The sequence below is a fragment of the Neofelis nebulosa genome, chromosome 4 (genome assembly GCF_028018385.1).
Source record: "Neofelis nebulosa isolate mNeoNeb1 chromosome 4, mNeoNeb1.pri, whole genome shotgun sequence".
In the NCBI taxonomy this organism is placed as follows: Eukaryota; Metazoa; Chordata; class Mammalia; order Carnivora; family Felidae; genus Neofelis; species Neofelis nebulosa.
Window position 1 is genome coordinate 78,491,709 of NC_080785.1, and position 17,047 is coordinate 78,508,755.

The 17,047-nt window shown below is 41.0% G+C and overlaps 1 protein-coding gene across 8 annotated transcripts in view; it reads left to right on the forward strand.

Moving 5' to 3' along the window:
* Positions 1-15,099, forward strand: part of LOC131509448 (phosphatidylcholine translocator ABCB4) — a 75,337-nt gene extending 60,238 nt beyond the window's left edge. For 6 of the 8 annotated variants that reach the window (XM_058725196.1, XM_058725200.1, XM_058725197.1 and 3 more), the window contains 7 exons: positions 3,573-3,673; positions 5,283-5,423; positions 8,483-8,639; positions 10,120-10,317; positions 11,286-11,492; positions 14,248-14,394; positions 14,846-15,099. In XM_058725196.1, the coding sequence (XP_058581179.1) occupies positions 3,573-3,673; positions 5,283-5,423; positions 8,483-8,639; positions 10,120-10,317; positions 11,286-11,492; positions 14,248-14,394; positions 14,846-15,052 (1,158 nt within the window). In that variant the 3' untranslated portion in view covers positions 15,053-15,099. Of the gene's footprint in view, positions 1-3,572; positions 3,674-5,282; positions 5,424-8,482; positions 8,640-10,119; positions 10,318-10,977; positions 11,096-11,252; positions 11,493-14,247; positions 14,395-14,845 lie in introns of those variants that run through there. The other 2 variants (XM_058725199.1, XM_058725198.1) reach the window with 2 other exon arrangements.
* The last annotated feature ends 1,948 nt before the right edge of the window (positions 15,100-17,047 follow it).

Sequence of the window (17,047 nt, forward strand, 5' to 3'; positions counted from 1 at the left end):
CACATTCTTATCAATAAGGCTGCTTATGTTTATGAGTAATTGTTTTATATATATGGGGGCTCCGGTATTCGGCGCATAGACATTTATAACTGTTAGCTCTTCCTGATGGATAGACCCAGTATTATATAATGCCCGTCTTCATCTCTTGTTACAGCCTTTAATTTAAAGTCTAGTTTGTCTGATATAAGTATGGCTACTCCAGCTTTCTTTTGGCTTCCAGTAGCATGATAAATAGTTCTCCATCCCCTCACTCTCAATCTAAAGGTGTCCTCAGATCTAAAATGAGTCTCTTGTAGACAGCAAATAGATGGGTCTTGTTTTTTTATCCATTCTGATACCCTCTGTCTTTTGGTTGGCGCATTTAATCCATTTACATTCAGTGTTATTATAGAAAGATACAGGTTTAGAGTCATTGTGATGTCTGTATGTTTTATGCTTGTAGTGATGTCTCTGGTACTTTGTCTCACAGGGTCCCCCTTAGGATCTCTTATAGGGCTGGTTTAGTGGTGACAAATTCCTTCAGTTTTGTTTGTTTGGGAAGACCTTTATCTCTCCTTCTATTCTAAATGACAGACTTGCTGGATAAAGGATTCTCGGCTGCATATTTTTTCTGTTTAGCACACTGAAGATACCGTGCCAATCCTTTCTGGCCTGCCAAGTTTCAAAAGAGAGATCGGTCACGAGTCTTATAGGTCTCCCTTTATATGTGAGGGCACGTTTATCCCTTGCTGCTTTCAGAATTTTCTCTTTATCCTTGTATTTTGCCAGTTTCACTATGATATGTCGTGCAGAAGATCGATTCAAGTTACGTCTGAAGGGAGTTCTCTGTACCTCTTGGATTTCAATGCCTTTTTCCTTCCCCAGTTCAGGGAAGTTCTCAGCTATAATTTCTTCAAGTACCCCTTCAGCACCTTTCCCTCTCTCTTCCTCCTCTGGGATACCAATTATGCGTATATTATTTCTTTTTAGTGTATCACTTAGTTCTCTAATTTTCCCCTCATACTCCTGGATTTTTTGATCTCTCTTTCTCTCAGCTTCCTCTTTTTCCATAACTTTATCTTCTAGTTCACCTATTCTCTCCTCTGCCTCTTGAATCCGAGCCGTTGTTGTTTCCATTTTGTTTTGCATTTCGTTTAAAGCCCTTTTCAGCTCCTCCTGAATGTTCCTTAGTCCCTTGATCTCTGTGGCAAGAGATTCTCTGCTGTCCTCTATACTGTTTTCAAGCCCAGCGATTAATTTTATGACTATTATTCTAAATTCACTTTCTGTTATACTATTTAAATCCTTTTTGATCAGTTCATTAGCTGTTGTTATTTCCTGGAGATTCTTCTGAGGGGAACTGTTCCGTTTGGTCATTTTGGATAGTCCCTGGAGTGGTGAGGACCTGCAGGGCACTTCCCCCGTGCTGTGGTGTATAACTGGAGTTGGTGGGCGGGGCCGCAGTCCGACCTGATGTCTGCCCCCAGCCCACCGCTGGGGCCACAGTCAGACTGGTGTGTGCCCTCTCTTCCCCTCTCCTAGGGGTGAGATTCACTGTGGGGTGCGTGGCCCGTCTGGGCTCTTGCACACTGCCAGGCTTGTGGTGCTGGGGATCTGGCGTATTAGCTGGGATGGGTAGGCAAGGTGCAGGGGGGCAGGAGGGGCAGGCTTAGCTCGCTTCTCCTTAGGTGATCCACTTCAGGAGGGGCCCTGTGGCAGGGGGAGGGAGTCAGATCCGCTGCCGGAGGTTTGGCTCCGCAGAAGCACAGAGTTGGGTGTTTGCGCGGAGCGAGCAAGTTCCCTGGCAGGAACTGGTTCCCTTTGGGATTTTGGCTGGGGGATGGGCGGGGGAGATGGCGCTGGCGAGCGCCTTTGTTCCCCGCCAAGCTGAGCTCTGCCGTCCGGGGGCTCAGCAGCTCTCCCTCCCTTTGTCCTCCAGCCTTCCCGCTTTCTGAGCAGAGCTGTTAACTTATGACCTCCCAGACGCTAAGTCGCGCTTGCTGTCAGAACAGTCTATGTGGCCCCTCCGCTTTTGCCAGCCAGACTCGGGGGCCGCCCCTCCGCCCCAGCTCCCTCCCGCCAGTCCGTGGAGCGCGCACCGCCTCACCGCCACCCTTCCTACCCTCTTCCGTGGGCCTCTCGTCTGCGCTTGGCTCCGGAGACTCCGTTCTGCTAATCCTCTGGCGGTTTTCTGGGTTATTTAGGCAGGTGTAGGTGGAATCTAAGTGATCAGCAGGATGCGCGGTGAGCCCAGCATCCTCCTACGCCGCCATCTTCCCTCCCCTCTAGATTTTTCATTTCTAATTAAAGATAAAAGGTCATTCAGCCTAAAATATCGAATATCTTGCCTTCATCTGGTTGCAGAGAACTGATGTAAAAATCTTAAATCTGATCAAACAAAAACATAAACTCTTATGCTCTTTGTGTTAATAGTTTAGATGAGCTGCCTATGGAACTATGCTTTATTTATTTGTTTTTAAATGTTTCTTTGTTTTTGAGAGAGAGAGCAGGAGGAGGAGGGGCAGACAGAGAGGGAGACAGAGGATCTGAAGCAGGCTCTGCACTGACAGCAGAGAGCCCAATAGAGGACTCAGACTCAGGAACCGTGAGATTGTAACCTGAGTCCAGGTCAGACCCTTAGAACTTTAATGGGCTAAGCCACCCAGGTGTCCCTGGAACTATGCTTTAAACTAAGTCACAGACCATTAACATTAGTCAAGGGTGGTTTGGTTATAAAAGTCAAAAAACTGCTTTGACTTGCTTGGGTAGAAAGGGTTTTGAGATAAAGACACAGGGAAGTGCAGGGAATACAGATGGATTATATTACTGTAAAATCACCACCAGGTCCTCTGTTAGAGCCACAAGCTCCATGGTGTCTGAGTCTCTTTACACCTTTGTTCCCTTCCTCCCCTGCTGAATATTCAGACCAGCTTCCTCCACATACCCAGTGTGGCTCCCCACATGGAGACCTTCATCTCTGAATCCACAGGACATCCTGGGTCAAGCAGTGGCCTCCAAGTCTAGTAAACCTATCCATCTGGTGTCTGTCCCTAGTTTAAGCAGGGACTTAAGGCAGAGTTATGTTGTTTACAATCGGGATCTTCGTTTCAGTTGTGAGTGACCAGTTTCTCTAGGGATATGTGCATGGAGGAAATGACCGGCCCCTTCAGTGGGCCCTTATAAATTCCGTAGGTCCTAATGCTAGGACCCTCTCTTTTAGGCCCTACCCTGTAAAGAAAGCAAAGCCACAAAAGGCTGTGACTAAAACCAGTCAAGTAACTGACTGCTGGCAGGGCTGCAAATAAAAACCGGTTTCTGGTGTCGAGACCAGTATGTTTGCTCTAAGCTTGTCAGTCTCCCAGGACATCTGAAGACTTGCCCACCAAGTCTTACAAGATTTGCTTTTAAGATGTCCAGTTTTGTCACAGAGTTCATCTTGAAGAACACATTATGCCATTGCTGTCAAAACTGAAGAAATTAAAAACCTGTCAACAAAGTGTTGAGGATTCTTTTGACAGAGCCCTAAAGTGTATATTTTTCATTATCCAAAAATGAAAGCCCCACTTCTCATCAAGATCTGTTCTACATTACAGATTGCAACAGAAGCAATAGAAAATATTAGGACAGTTGTGTCCTTAACCCAGGAAAGAAAATTTGAGTCGATGTACGTTGAAAAATTGTATGGAGCTTACAGGTAATGAGCATATGTGATTGTTGCTAAGAAACTACTGCTTTCCTGAGGTTTAATTATTGTTCCCAAAAGATAATAAAAACTGTGCTCAAACAACAATAGAACTGGAAGGTGATATTTTCTCAGTATCTCACTGAAAATAAGTAGCTTTTTGATTGCGCTATAGGATTGGATTTTTACATCTCTTGTAGAAAAAATAGGTGTGTTCTCCAAGACCTAAAAGACACAGAGGTCTGTGCAAACAAATGTTCCTTTGTGTAGACAACTCAGACACCCAGTGTGGGCGTTTAAGGATAAATATTATTTCAGGGAATTCCTCAAACTTTTATTTTCTTGGAACTGTGTAGACTGAACTAAAGATGAGACTTACTTGGTTAGACTATTCCATTTGTTCTCTGGATGAGGACCAGACCCAACCTACTCTGAAAACACATGTCTCCTGCCTCACTAGTTCTTACTAGAGCAGTTTAAGAAACTCAGTGGCACTATTTGCCACTGGTTTCCAGCCAGGCAAGGCCTAGTTTATAAATGAATATATTTTAAAACTAACAAAAATGAAAACAACTTACATTACAACTTTGTAGACGAGAACAATAGTTCGAACGCTTATAAATTTAAAATGGGAGAATTGAAATTCTCATTCTATCTCCTTAGTTATGTACACTTTATGAAGTAATTTTTCTCTCCATTTGATGCTTGACATATATGTATATGTCAAGCCTTACCTAAGGCTTATACGTATATGTCAAGTCTTACCTAAGACTTCTGGTTAATTTGAATTTCAAGGGAATTAAGGAAGAATTCATTTTCAATTTGATTATAATTTAAAGATTGAATAGCATTGTAAATTGTTGAGTAATTTTACATATTGACCGTGCTCACAGGATATAAGTTAAAATATCCAAATCAGTAATATTTTGAATTTTCCTGTCTTTCCAAATGCCTTCCTATTTTAATCTAGGAGAAAATAAATGACTGTTCTTTTGGAGGATTTAGAATACTGAAGTATATATAATAAAGTAGCTATACTGATAAAGGATAGCATGTGGTCTAATTAGAAATGATGTGAAACACATTGTATTGGGGCTGGTGGGATCTAGCTCAGGGAGGAGCTTCTGATGGGTATCCGCATAAACCTCAGTGACCCTACTTGTCTGAATCTGACATGTGAATTTTGACGTACGAGGCTATACCTTGTCCTTATTAGAAGGCAAGATAGTAATGAAGAAATTGCATTGAGACCATTCAAACTTTAGTCCTAACTTTGACATCCTACATATTTTTGATAAGTCATATTTATATCATAGGGGCTGAATATCTGATTGACTAGATACCAACATTTAATAATATCAGCACCTCTCATTTGAACAACCAATAATGAGGTGCTTTGCTAGACATTTATATTGTTTAATCCTCAAAAGAATTCTGCATCATGATGTTTATTCCCATTATACAAATTGGAAAACGTGAGGATGGAGAGATTGTCACTCACTCAAACTAATAAAACTGGAGTCAGAATATAAACCCAGCCTTAGAAGCTGTTGCTCTTTCTATGACAAAGTGCTAAGAGAGGCCAAAGAGAAGGTTATGAATATACTAACTTGCCTTTCAGGAATTCTGTGCAGAAGGCTCACGTCTATGGTATTACTTTTAGTATTTCACAAGCATTTATGTATTTTTCCTACGCCGGTTGTTTTCGATTTGGTGCGTATCTCATCGTGAACGGACACATGCGCTTCAGAGATGTTATTCTGTAAGTAAACTTTAAAATAGATTATTCTATACAAAGGTTTTAGAGAAAGGTTTTAGTAGGTCTATGTAAAGTTTGGGAATAGAAAAAAAAACACGTGCTCTAAAATGAGGTCAGAGAGTTGAATCTGCCACAGAAATCTGATCTTGATAATACTCCAAGTACAATTTAAACATCCGAGTTGAACTAAAATGAACCAAGCTCCTAAAAGTGATCATATACCAGAATTGTAGTAGTACACAGAACTCCAGTCAAGAGGAGAGCAAGGTTTCTTATTGTGGAGTGTAGGCAGAAATAAATTGTAATGAGAAAATCGCTGGTTACCATGGACTCAAAACAGAGGGTTAAATACTTGCTGTTGATCTGCAACCAAAGATGGCATGGATAATGGGATGGGAACGCTTAACTGAAATCTGGCAGAGCCTTGTTCCCCTGACTAGGCCTGGGATGACCTTGCCAGCATCGCCTCGTAGCCTCTCCTTTTTTCTCGGTTTCCAAGGCTAACCAGTGGTCTTCCTAACGGATGCATTCCTCTTTTCAAAATATGCTAAATACATTCAATTAGGTTGCATTCTTGTTTTGCCAAAGGGAAGCCATTCTTTTTAAGATCACTGGGCGTATTTCTGCTCTAATGGGTTGATTTTAAAGTAGGAGTGAGCAGCCTTTTTTTTTGAACAGGGCCAAGACAAGGAAAGCGGTTTCATCCAAAATTAAAATAACTATGAAAAAAGGTATATATAATGTTCATAGCTTTCAGGATCCCAGCAGGAAACAGATGCTCCTTCAAAGCGGTAACTAAGAGTTTGCTAAAGGGTCTGTTTATAAAGGTGTGAGAAGAGTTAAGGTAAGCAGTACCCAGGAAAGCTGTGAACACCCCAGCAGTTTGCAGCTAGGAACCAACCACTGAGAGCCTCAGCCTAAAGGGCCAGAGGAGGGGAAGATTCTCAGACCCCGCATAGGGGGGCATCTGTGGTCCCTGATGGAGGGACACCAACAACACAAGAATCTAACCAGACAGAAGCCAATGAAACAATACCCTGGCCTCCCACTCCTCCAGCCCTCCCTTCCCCTGCTGTTGCCTTTCATAGCCAAACCCCATCAGAAGCCAGAGTACAAGAAAAACCTTTTGATGCCATCCATGAAGGTCAGCTTCTCAGGCAGGAAGTGAGATGGTAGAAGATGGGGGGTGGGGGTGAGGTGGAGAGCAGAAAGTGGTTGGAGAGGCACAAATGGCAATATCCAGCTCTGGGAATTACAACTTAGAGTACTTTTATTTTCTAGAAGAGCATCACTGAGAAAATTGGCTCTGCTTTTTTGTTTTTACTGATGAGGGAATATGAGTCAGGCTAGCCCAAGCTAGCAACAACACCCTCCCCCCCCCCCCCCACCCCGGCCAGTCCCCAGGTGGGATCTGTGTGATACTCCTTGGACACTCCTGGCTACCCAAGAACAAAGGAAGGGGTTTAAGTGCTTGCCATGGTAATGTGGGAAACTAAAGCAAATGAAAAATTAAATTCCCTTACGGACCTCAGCCCATTGACAAGTCCTTGAAACTGGCAGAGTGACCTCCCTCCAGGAGCTGAGCTGCTTAGATTATGACACTTTGTTAGGGGCAAAAGAGAACCTTAGCTTATTATCCCAACCTCAAGGATCCTGTAATTCTACTTCCTTTATCTCAATTGCCCCAGGATATATGCTGGCAATCATACTCCAAACTTATGCCCCCCCCTCCCCAGTATACATTTGAAGGGTCTCATGGCTGGGGTTTTATTAAATGGTAAAAAATGGCATTTTCTTAGCAACAGCTAGCCCTTCAAGGTCCTGGAAACCTTGCTTCTATAATTACTCTCTCCCTGACCCCTTCCCAACCTGAGGGTATATAATGATTTACCCGTCAAGACCCCATACCATACAGCTCTTACCCCTGCATGGGTCGTGTCCCATGCTTTATTAAAATCACCTTTTTGTACCAAAGACATCTTCAAGAATTCTTTCTTGGTCGTTGGCTCTGGACCAGCCCACCATCCCCCCAAAACTTCATCACTACCATTAATAAATTAAATTCTGGATAATTGGAAGACAACTTTTTAATCTTCAATGCTAAAGCTAATTTATAGGCTATATCAGAAAGCTAGGCAGCAACATGCTGGTTCATTACTATTTTAAAATTTAGTTTTTGGTAACCAAACTTACCTAGTATTTAAGGGAAAGCCTTATTACACCCACCATTCCTGCCCCCGGTGTACTTAAAACATATTTTGATACCTTAGATTTAGAAGTTTGGGACATGAAATTTTTAAAAAAATTTTTTAAGTATTGCTAGATAAAAATTTTCCTCCCCTCCCCTTTTTCTAGGGAAGCTCTGATGTCAGAAGTATATAGTTTTGTGGAGATACAGATCTCAGAATCTTTAGCCCTTCCTAAAAGATACTATAATGTATTATCATTCTTCAAAGAGAAGATCATTGGAAAATAGAACTTTAGGGCAGTTGTTTTTCTGAGGGTAGTGAAAATAGCTGAATTGTAAGAGAAAACCTAGTTCTAGTAAAAGAACTTATTTTCCCTAAAAAAATTTCTTTAACTACAGTGATTAATACTGTTTGGGAGCCTAGAAGAAACTACCAACTGGAAGTCAGGGCCAGCAATTCAATAGGAAACATCCTTTCTTGTTGGAGGCTGATCACACCTGCCCCCAACACCCCCCCCCCCCCAGCACTCTGTATGTACTTCATTCCGTTCCCTCAGGTCTAAAAAGGGTATAACTAGTCACTAAAAGTACTTGAGGTCACAGTCAGATTCAGTTATAAGCCACTTCCTGAAAAAGAAAAACCGTGGCAAGTTACATCAATTTTTGCTTCTCCTCTAGATGTCCTTTGTTAGTGGAATTTCATGGAAATGTGTGTAGTGGTCTTGTGGTGGGGTCCGGGGGAGGCAGGGATCAGTGAAGGGGTACCCAAGGGAGTAAAGAAAATCAATACTAGTAAGCAGTATGTCTTTGGACTTCGAAATATCACAGAGCTAATTACAGAAACTAAGGTTTTCATTCCTCTCCTTCCTTCTAGGGTTTTTACAGCGATTGTGTTTGGTGCGGTAGCTCTAGGACACGCTAGCTCCTTTGCTCCGGACTATGCAAAATCCAAGCTGTCTGCAGCCCACTTATTCATGCTGCTTGAAAGGCAACCTCTGATTGACAGCTACAGTAAAGAGGGCCTGAGGCCTGTGAGTTCTCCGTTGCCTGATGAATGCTTGCTTAATTTTTCCGAAAGGCTTGATGTCTGCTAGATTATAACCGCAGGATACGTTTGTAATGATTCTATCAGCCTGTTTTAGTTTACTCTGGGATATTTACAGGGCTAATATTTGGCCTGCATCCTTAACAGTTTAACAGTTCGTAAGAGGTTTCAAGGATTCTGAAATAGAGTACACTGGAAGTAAAGAAAGAGGAGCCTGGGCTCAATGAGTGGAGCATGCGGCTCTTGATCTTGAGGTGGTGAGTTCAAGCCCCATGTTGGGCATAGAGCTTACTTAAAAAAATTTTTTTTTATTTTTAAAAGCTAAAACCTCCTGTATCGAATGAAAAGTCATAATAATGAAGTTTAAAAAAAATTAAAATACTCCAGATATACAAGAACTGAGTAATTCCCGTGAAAACTGTTATTTCTGCATGAAGGTCTATGCATGTAATTCTATGGGTAAATGCAAATAGCAATTGTGCTGGGGTGCCTGGCTGGCTCAGTGGATACAGCATACAACTCTTTATCTCAGGATTGTGAGTTCAGGCCCCATGTTGGGTAGAGAGATAACTTAAAAAATACAATCTTTAAAAAATATTAAAAATAGCAATTGGGCTTTAATCACATTTTGTAATGACAGTGTTAAATTGGTAAGAAGGCTCCTTCATTCACATTAAGAATAATGATGCTATACTGTCTCCAAAGTTAATTCAAATTTAGATCTGAATGTTCTTTGTAGGAGATGAGCTGCCATACATTATAATGCACAAGCAGCAGTGTGGGGAAAGAAGTGAGGAGTTAGACAGTTTTTCTGGGACTTTATCATGGATGTCACCTGCTGAGAAAATGGCCGTGCCCCAAGAATGAGATAAAGAGGTGGCCAGGGGGTACCCTGGGTGGCTCAGTTAAGTGTCTTGATTCTTGATTTCAGCTCAGGTCATGATCTCAGTGTTCACGAGTTTCAGCCCCACATTGGGCTCTCTTGCTGTCAGTGTAAAACCCTCTTGGGAATCTCTGTCCCCACCCCTCTCTCTGCCACTCCTTCTCTCTCTCTCTCACAAAAAGTGAAAAAAAGGCAGCCAGGGTTGGAGGTCAGGGCTGTGGGCTGTCCACCAACACCTCAGTCAGACACTACACTGAACGCCCAAGCCTTTGAGCCTTTGGCCACTGGCTTGGCTCTAGCCTCAGAATGCTCATCTGGGAAAGCTAAATAGTTATCTAAATGAACCAGAAATTGAGTTTAGAGAACAAGTCTTTCTAATGTGACTCTTTTACCCCATTCTCCTATCTTCATTTTATGTAACAACTTGCTTTCAGTAATAACCAGTGCCAACACTTAGACTGAATATGAATTTTATGTCTTTCTACTTTATCTTTGCTAAAGTTGCTGTGAAAGACTTGTAATAATTATCAGACCAATTATAATAGCAACATTAAACTTTGGTGTTGTTTTGTTTTGTTTTTAGGATAAGTTGGAAGGAAATGTGACATTTAATAACGTCCTGTTCAACTATCCCACTCGACCAGATACCCCAGTGCTTCGGGGGCTGAGCCTGGAGGTGAAAAAGGGCCAGACGCTGGCCCTGGTGGGCAGCAGTGGCTGCGGGAAGAGCACGGTGGTCCAGCTCCTTGAGCGGTTCTACGACCCAATGGCCGGAACAGTGGTGAGCACACTTTCTTAAGTTTGTAACCTGATTTAAGGCTTTACTTCAAGTGGCCGATAAACCAGTATTCTTGTAATGGAAAAAAATGGGGCAAATAAAGGCCTATAAATCCTATTTGGTGTGATGACCACATTCTATAAAGCTCAAACTGGCACCCCTAGACGAGTAGATCGAACAATAGGGTAACAGTAGCTTGACTACACTGTGTAGGTATGCTCTATTAATACTCTGGTGGGAATATCTTTATTTATGGAGAGGTCAAGACGAAATGTACTTGTTTCTATTCCTTCACCCAGAAGGTTACTGCATTCTCAGCTAATCTATCACAAGACTCCTCTAGAAGCACTGCGCCTCCTGCTTAAAAAAAGTCACCACCACCAAAACCATATTCCCAAAGACAATGTCCTTTGAACTTGTTTTACGTAGTATTGAACTCTTGTCCTTAGTGCCATCAGAAAGAGAAATGGGAGAAATTTAAGGCTGGTAGTTCTCAGGGAAAGAGTGGTAGAGGTAGGACAGGAGATACCCAACTTTTGGAATCTGGGGCCACATACTTACCAGCTTTTTTAACTGGTCCACCCAGAAGAGGGGAGTAAAGTCAAGTTGAAAGGTTGGAGTCATTCCAGGAACAGCAGATATGAGTAGGACACCTAATTGCAGACTTCTAGAGGCAGAAGGAACACTGGCCTGGAGGAGGGCAGATAAGGACGAAGAGGAATTTGGAAAGACAAGGCCAAATAAGCTACCATTTTGCTGGTGAGATACAAGAAAGGATGGCCTAGTCACCATAAAAATCATTTTGTTGGCCTCCAACAATGTGAGCACTTAGAGGTTGAGAGTCTTGTTACTTCACAAACTGATGATGCCCACATGCAACAATGCTCCCAATGGTAAATCTATTAGTTTATGATTTGGGTTTTTTTTCTCTTTTTAAGCCCATCTTATAGTTTGTGGACTTTGGTTTTCAGCTCCTAGATGGTCAAGAGGCAAAGAAACTTAACATCCAGTGGCTCAGAGCCCACCTTGGAATTGTGTCCCAGGAGCCAGTCCTGTTTGACTGCAGCATTGCTGAGAATATCGCCTACGGAGACAACAGCCGGGTGGTGTCACAGGATGAAATTGTGAACGCAGCCAAAGCAGCCAACATCCATCCTTTCATCGAGACCTTACCCCGCGTAAGTTAATGCGTCACTTCTTAGGATGAAATCACAGTCAACTGCAAACGGTTTTCATCCTCCAAGCAGTACACAAAGTTACACACCAACAAAATCTTAGAGGAGAATTTCTCTCTTTGGTAGCACTGGGACCTTGGACAACACACTGAACTGCATACCGTGTTTCCTTACTGGCATATGAGAATATTAGTCATCATGTCTAGATCTTATAAAGGCAGTGAGAGGCAAATGAGGTGACATTAGCTGTAAACGCCGTCTCTCAGGTTGCAAACTGGTGGCTGTGGGCTGCATTCAGATTGCAGTCCTGTTTGATTTATCCCTTATGGTACTTATATTTTTAATGATTTTTGGGGTAAACATGGACACGTGGTTGTAAGGAACAGAGATTTTACGTACCCTTTACCTAGCTGCCTCCAGTGCCATCTTGCCAAACTGTAATACAGTATCACAACCAGGATATTCACTGATAGAATGTGCTCATCTTAGATCCTCTAGTTTTAGTCGTCATTTGGTTCTGTTTAGTTCTCTGCACTGTTACTGCACGTGCAGACGCCGCCCCAGCATCCCTCATGTTGCCCCGTTACAGTCAGGCACCTCTCCCTTTTATCCTCACTCCACCCAACCTTTGGCCAACCACTAAGTTTTCCATTTCTCTAATTTTCTATTCTAAGAATGCTATATAAGCATGCATAGACTATTAAGATGAGCTTTTTCCACGCAGCATAATCCCCTCAAGTTCTTGTTCTCTATAGTTCATGCCTTTTTCTCTCTTTAGTGCCATGCTGTCCTGATTAGTAGGACGAGTAAGATTGCATGGTACGGATGTACCAGCTCGTTGAGCCATTCACCTGTTGAAGCCTGTCTAGGTTGTGTCTAGGTTTTGGCTATTAAAATCTCCTAAGTATTACTGTACAGGTTTTAGCACGAACTGGAGTTTTTATATCTCAGATACATGCCCACAAGTGCAGTTGCTGGACCATACGGTAATTGTGTTCAGTTTTCTAACAAACTGCTTAACTGTTTTCCAGAGTGTACCATCTTGTGTTCCTACCGGCAGGTGTGAATTACAGCTTCTCTGCATCTTTGCCAGCATTTGCTGTTGTAATTCTGATAGATGTGTAGTAATAACTCATTGTGGTGGATTTCCTAATGAAAAATGTTGAACATCTTTTTACATACTTACATACTTACTTGGAAATACAGACTGTATTTCCTTTTTGGTGAAATAACTTGTTTTTTTTACTTATTTTCTAATTTGAAAAAGTTGAGTTCTGACAGATGCTTACATATTTTAGTTATTAGTCCTTTGGCAAATACATAGTTTGCAAATATTTTGAGCCAATCGATAGCTTATTTTTTTATCCTTTAACAGGGTCATATGCAGAGCCAAGTGTTTAATTTTGATAAGGTCCAGTTAACACTTTTTCTTTATACACATTGTGGACTTGGTATCAAACAGGGCTATTTCCCTAGCCCCAGGTCTTGAAGAATTTCTCCATTTTTTTTAAGTTTTAAAGTTTTTCTTTAATGTTTCAATTTATTCATTTGGAGAGGGCATTACTCTCTTATTTGCATGGTCCCCAACTCTCCCTTGTTAGCTTATTGTAGCTACTGTGTCTGTAGCCAAAGTGCATTTAAGTCACTATGGATTTAAAAATGAGAAAAAGTTCAGTGCAACAATTTTCTTCAGTAATTGTTGTAAAGGTGAGTTGTCCTGCAAAGATTATTTGAATGTCAAAAGTGATGGCAGGGATCATTAATCTTGTGTCTCAGCTAGCATCTCAGGTTCCACTGAATTAAGCTGAAATAAATCTCGACTATTTGTACCTTTTCTCTTCTGCTGTAACTAACAATCACAGTCATACACTGTCAAACCCTCCATGTTGGTTAACCTTACTCTAGTCATGGAGTAAGGTAACCTTACACCTAGTCATGGACCCTCGTATAGAATTTGATTAGCAGAAAAGCTAAAGCTTCAGCTCTTTACGGACATTGGACTTGAGGAAATTCACATTACTGCCTAAGCCCTACAGTACTTTTTTGGCCCTTTATTCCTTCTGCTTTTTTTCCCCCCAGCCTAGAATGTTCTTTCTCAAGATGCAGCTTTCCGACTTCTTTCCTTCATGCATCTCTTCTTTGTTCTCCTGCTTTCTCTCCATAGTTGCTATTTGCTGCTTCTGATCTTTCATACCATGTTGAATATATTACTCATTTGGCACCTATTTGACCTTAAATAGAGTGCTTTATAGGTGGCTGATCTCTTCACATTATAAATTCCTTCAGGGTAACAACAAAAAAAGCTGCCTCCATTTTTATATTTCTCACAGTTGTTGGTATAACAGGTATTCCATAAATATTTAAGTGAATGAATGAGTTGAAAAGAGAATACACTAGGTTCCATATGAATATTTAACCTTAAAGGTAAAACTCAAATATTTATATTTAACCTTTAAAGACTGCAAAGACATCAGATCAGTTGGCATTATGAGAATGGTAGGAACTCAAGAATTTATTGCTCAAATTTCTGTTGCAGAACACTGGTGAGAAAGAACTTTCTTCTAGTTTGATCGTGATTAAGTGGGGGGAAAAAATTAAATGGATCACCAAGTAGCTGTTATGTAAACTTTTGTTTCCAAATATTTTTTTCCTATTAAGTAGAACTGTCAAATGTTGCAAAGTACAAGTTTATTCAGTATACCATTAATCATTTTGGGGGGTTAGGACTAGATTAACTTTACTAATGGTTAACTTGCAGAAATATGAAACAAGAGTGGGAGATAAGGGAACTCAGCTCTCAGGAGGTCAAAAACAGAGGATTGCTATCGCCCGAGCCCTTATCAGACAACCTCAAATCCTACTATTGGACGAAGCTACATCAGCTCTGGATACTGAAAGTGAAAAGGTGTGGCCTCTGCCCTGATGTTCCATTTACTTTGTACAATAGTTTTTGTGCACTATCAACTATGAAAAAAAGTAAACATATTTTTCCCAAATTTTGTAAAATTATCTTATTTCCTAAACCAAAAATATTCAAAAGAAAAAAGCAGCATACATCACCTTTTTAGCACAATAATAAAATAGAAATAAAGGGGGACTAATAAGATAATGAAAAACTAGAAAATAATAAAAGGGAACTAGTAAGTAAGAGAACTGGACAGAAAACTTAGATACCTGTGATTTAGTGAGAATCGGTTTTTATTATGATTAAAAAGAAAATACTTTTTAAATGCCATTTATGTAAATTTACATGCATTAAAACCAAAGACTCAAAGATTCAGAGATGAGAATATAAAAAGTAAAATATTCTTCTGTGATGGTGAAAGTTTAAGGTTTCTGTTCTGATTGATCATTAGATTGTGCAAGAAGCCCTGGACAAAGCCAGAGAAGGCCGCACCTGCATTGTGATCGCTCACCGCCTGTCCACCATCCAGAACGCAGACCTAATAGTGGTGTTTCAGAATGGCAAGGTCAAGGAGCATGGCACACATCAACAGCTGCTGGCTCAGAAAGGCATCTACTTTTCCATGGTCAGTGTCCAGGCTGGGACACAGAACTTATGAACTCTTGTTACGTCTTAAAAATAAATTCAAATTATAGCTTTCTCTGATTTAAACTAGAAATTGTTTCTTTACAAATAATCATATAATTCAGATGTATCTCATTCCATAAGTTTTAGAACATCTGATTTGCTGCTGATACTATAGCATTGCAAATTCAGGAGTTACAAGTGACACCTGTCTTGATGAGGCATAAAAATGGCAGCCTAGCTGTTGAGTTATCAGAAACATACAGAGAAAAGACAAGTTCAAATAAAATAAAGCTATAGAGCTAACAGCACAGACACAGGGAAACTTCTTACTGTCCTGAATAGCTGTGTAGATGACAGGATAGACTGGAAAATTTTCCACAGAAAAAGGAAAAATACATTCACTGTTCCACTGCCTACTGTCTACCTTGGTGAGTTTCTAAACTATTCTTTTGGGTTTGTTTTTTCCAAAACAATGGATTCCCAACTTTATCATCAATGTCCAAGAGAAAATGATATTCTTACACAAGTTAACTTCACAGGCACACATCTGTTCCTGTAAAATAAAAAATTGAACATTAATTAAAATTTTAACTCCATAAAAATTGCAGTTATCTCAAGGGTAATTTGAAACATTGGAAACAACAAAATGCTAGGTTCTCTATTACTTTTTATCACTAATCCTAATTTTCCCAGAATATGTTGAGATAGGGAAAAGAAATCTAGGCAACCTTTGTAACCATACGAAAAGGTTTTTCCTTAATTTTCCATTTGTTTATAATTTACTGAGGCACTATCCATTCTCACCTCTGTCACAGGCTCTTTAGGTAAATAAACTGCCCCAGCTCCGTTCCTCTATCTGTAACAAACCAGATCTTACCAAAGATTTTTTTCACATGGAACCATGTGGGTAGTGGACTAAATTTCAGATTAACCAAGAGAAGAATAGGGCAAGGGGTTCATTACCCAAGTGGTGACTCAAAAGCCTCTGAAAATTTTACTACTACCAATCGGGTTGAGACCCAGAAAGCTCTTTGTAAAAAACATTACAGATGATTTTTACATCAGGCAGGTTAGGGAAACGTGTTGAAGTAGCACAGAAGAGGTTTCTCTGCAGGAGGTGAATAGTTTCTAAAATACCCAAGTCTTTAGACATTATTTAACAACAGCAAACCAAATGATTCTAAATCCCATGGCAATGTAGTCTATAAAATTGTACTAATGAGGAAAAAGGGCCAAAGTACAGAATAGGAGGAAATATGAACTGTTAAGGATATATCCATTGCTAAAGAAGCCCACTCAACTTTTCACAAAAAAACAGAGGCCACCTGGGTGGCTCGGATGAGCTTCTGACTTCAGCACAGGTCATGATCTCATGGTCTGTGGGTTCAAGCCCTGCATCGGGCTCTGTGCTGACAGCTCAGAGCCTGGAGGCTGCTTTGGATTCTGTGTCTCCCTCTTTGTTCCTCCCCCACTCATGCTCTCTCTCTCTCCTTCAAAAATAAATAAAAACATTTAAAAAACTAAAAAAAAAAATGACTGTTTCTTCTATCAAGAAATGACACTCCCCGCCCCCCCCCCCACCTTGAATCTACACTGCTATTGCAACTTATCTGGCATTTTATTGGTTAAAACAAGTGACATCACATGACTTCAGAGCCTAGGCCTCAAGAGGTCTTGCAAATTCTACCTTTCTCTCTGGGAACACTCCCAATGCCAAGTGCAGAAGTCAAGGCTAGAATACTGAATGATCAGAGACCATGTGGAGAGTGTCCCAGGTACCAAGTCCCCAGGGAGTGGGGGCTTTACAGCCTCAGTCCATTCACCCTAGTGAATGCAGCCACATTAAACTACAGCAAGATCAGAACTACCCAACTGGGCACAGTCAACTGACACCATCGTGTGAAATAATCAATTGATTTAAGACCGTTAGTTTTCGGTGGTGTTGTACGCAGCAGCACCTAAGTTACATCAGAAAGTAGAAGGTCAAACAGGAATGGATTAGTTATCCAAACACCATACAAGAAGC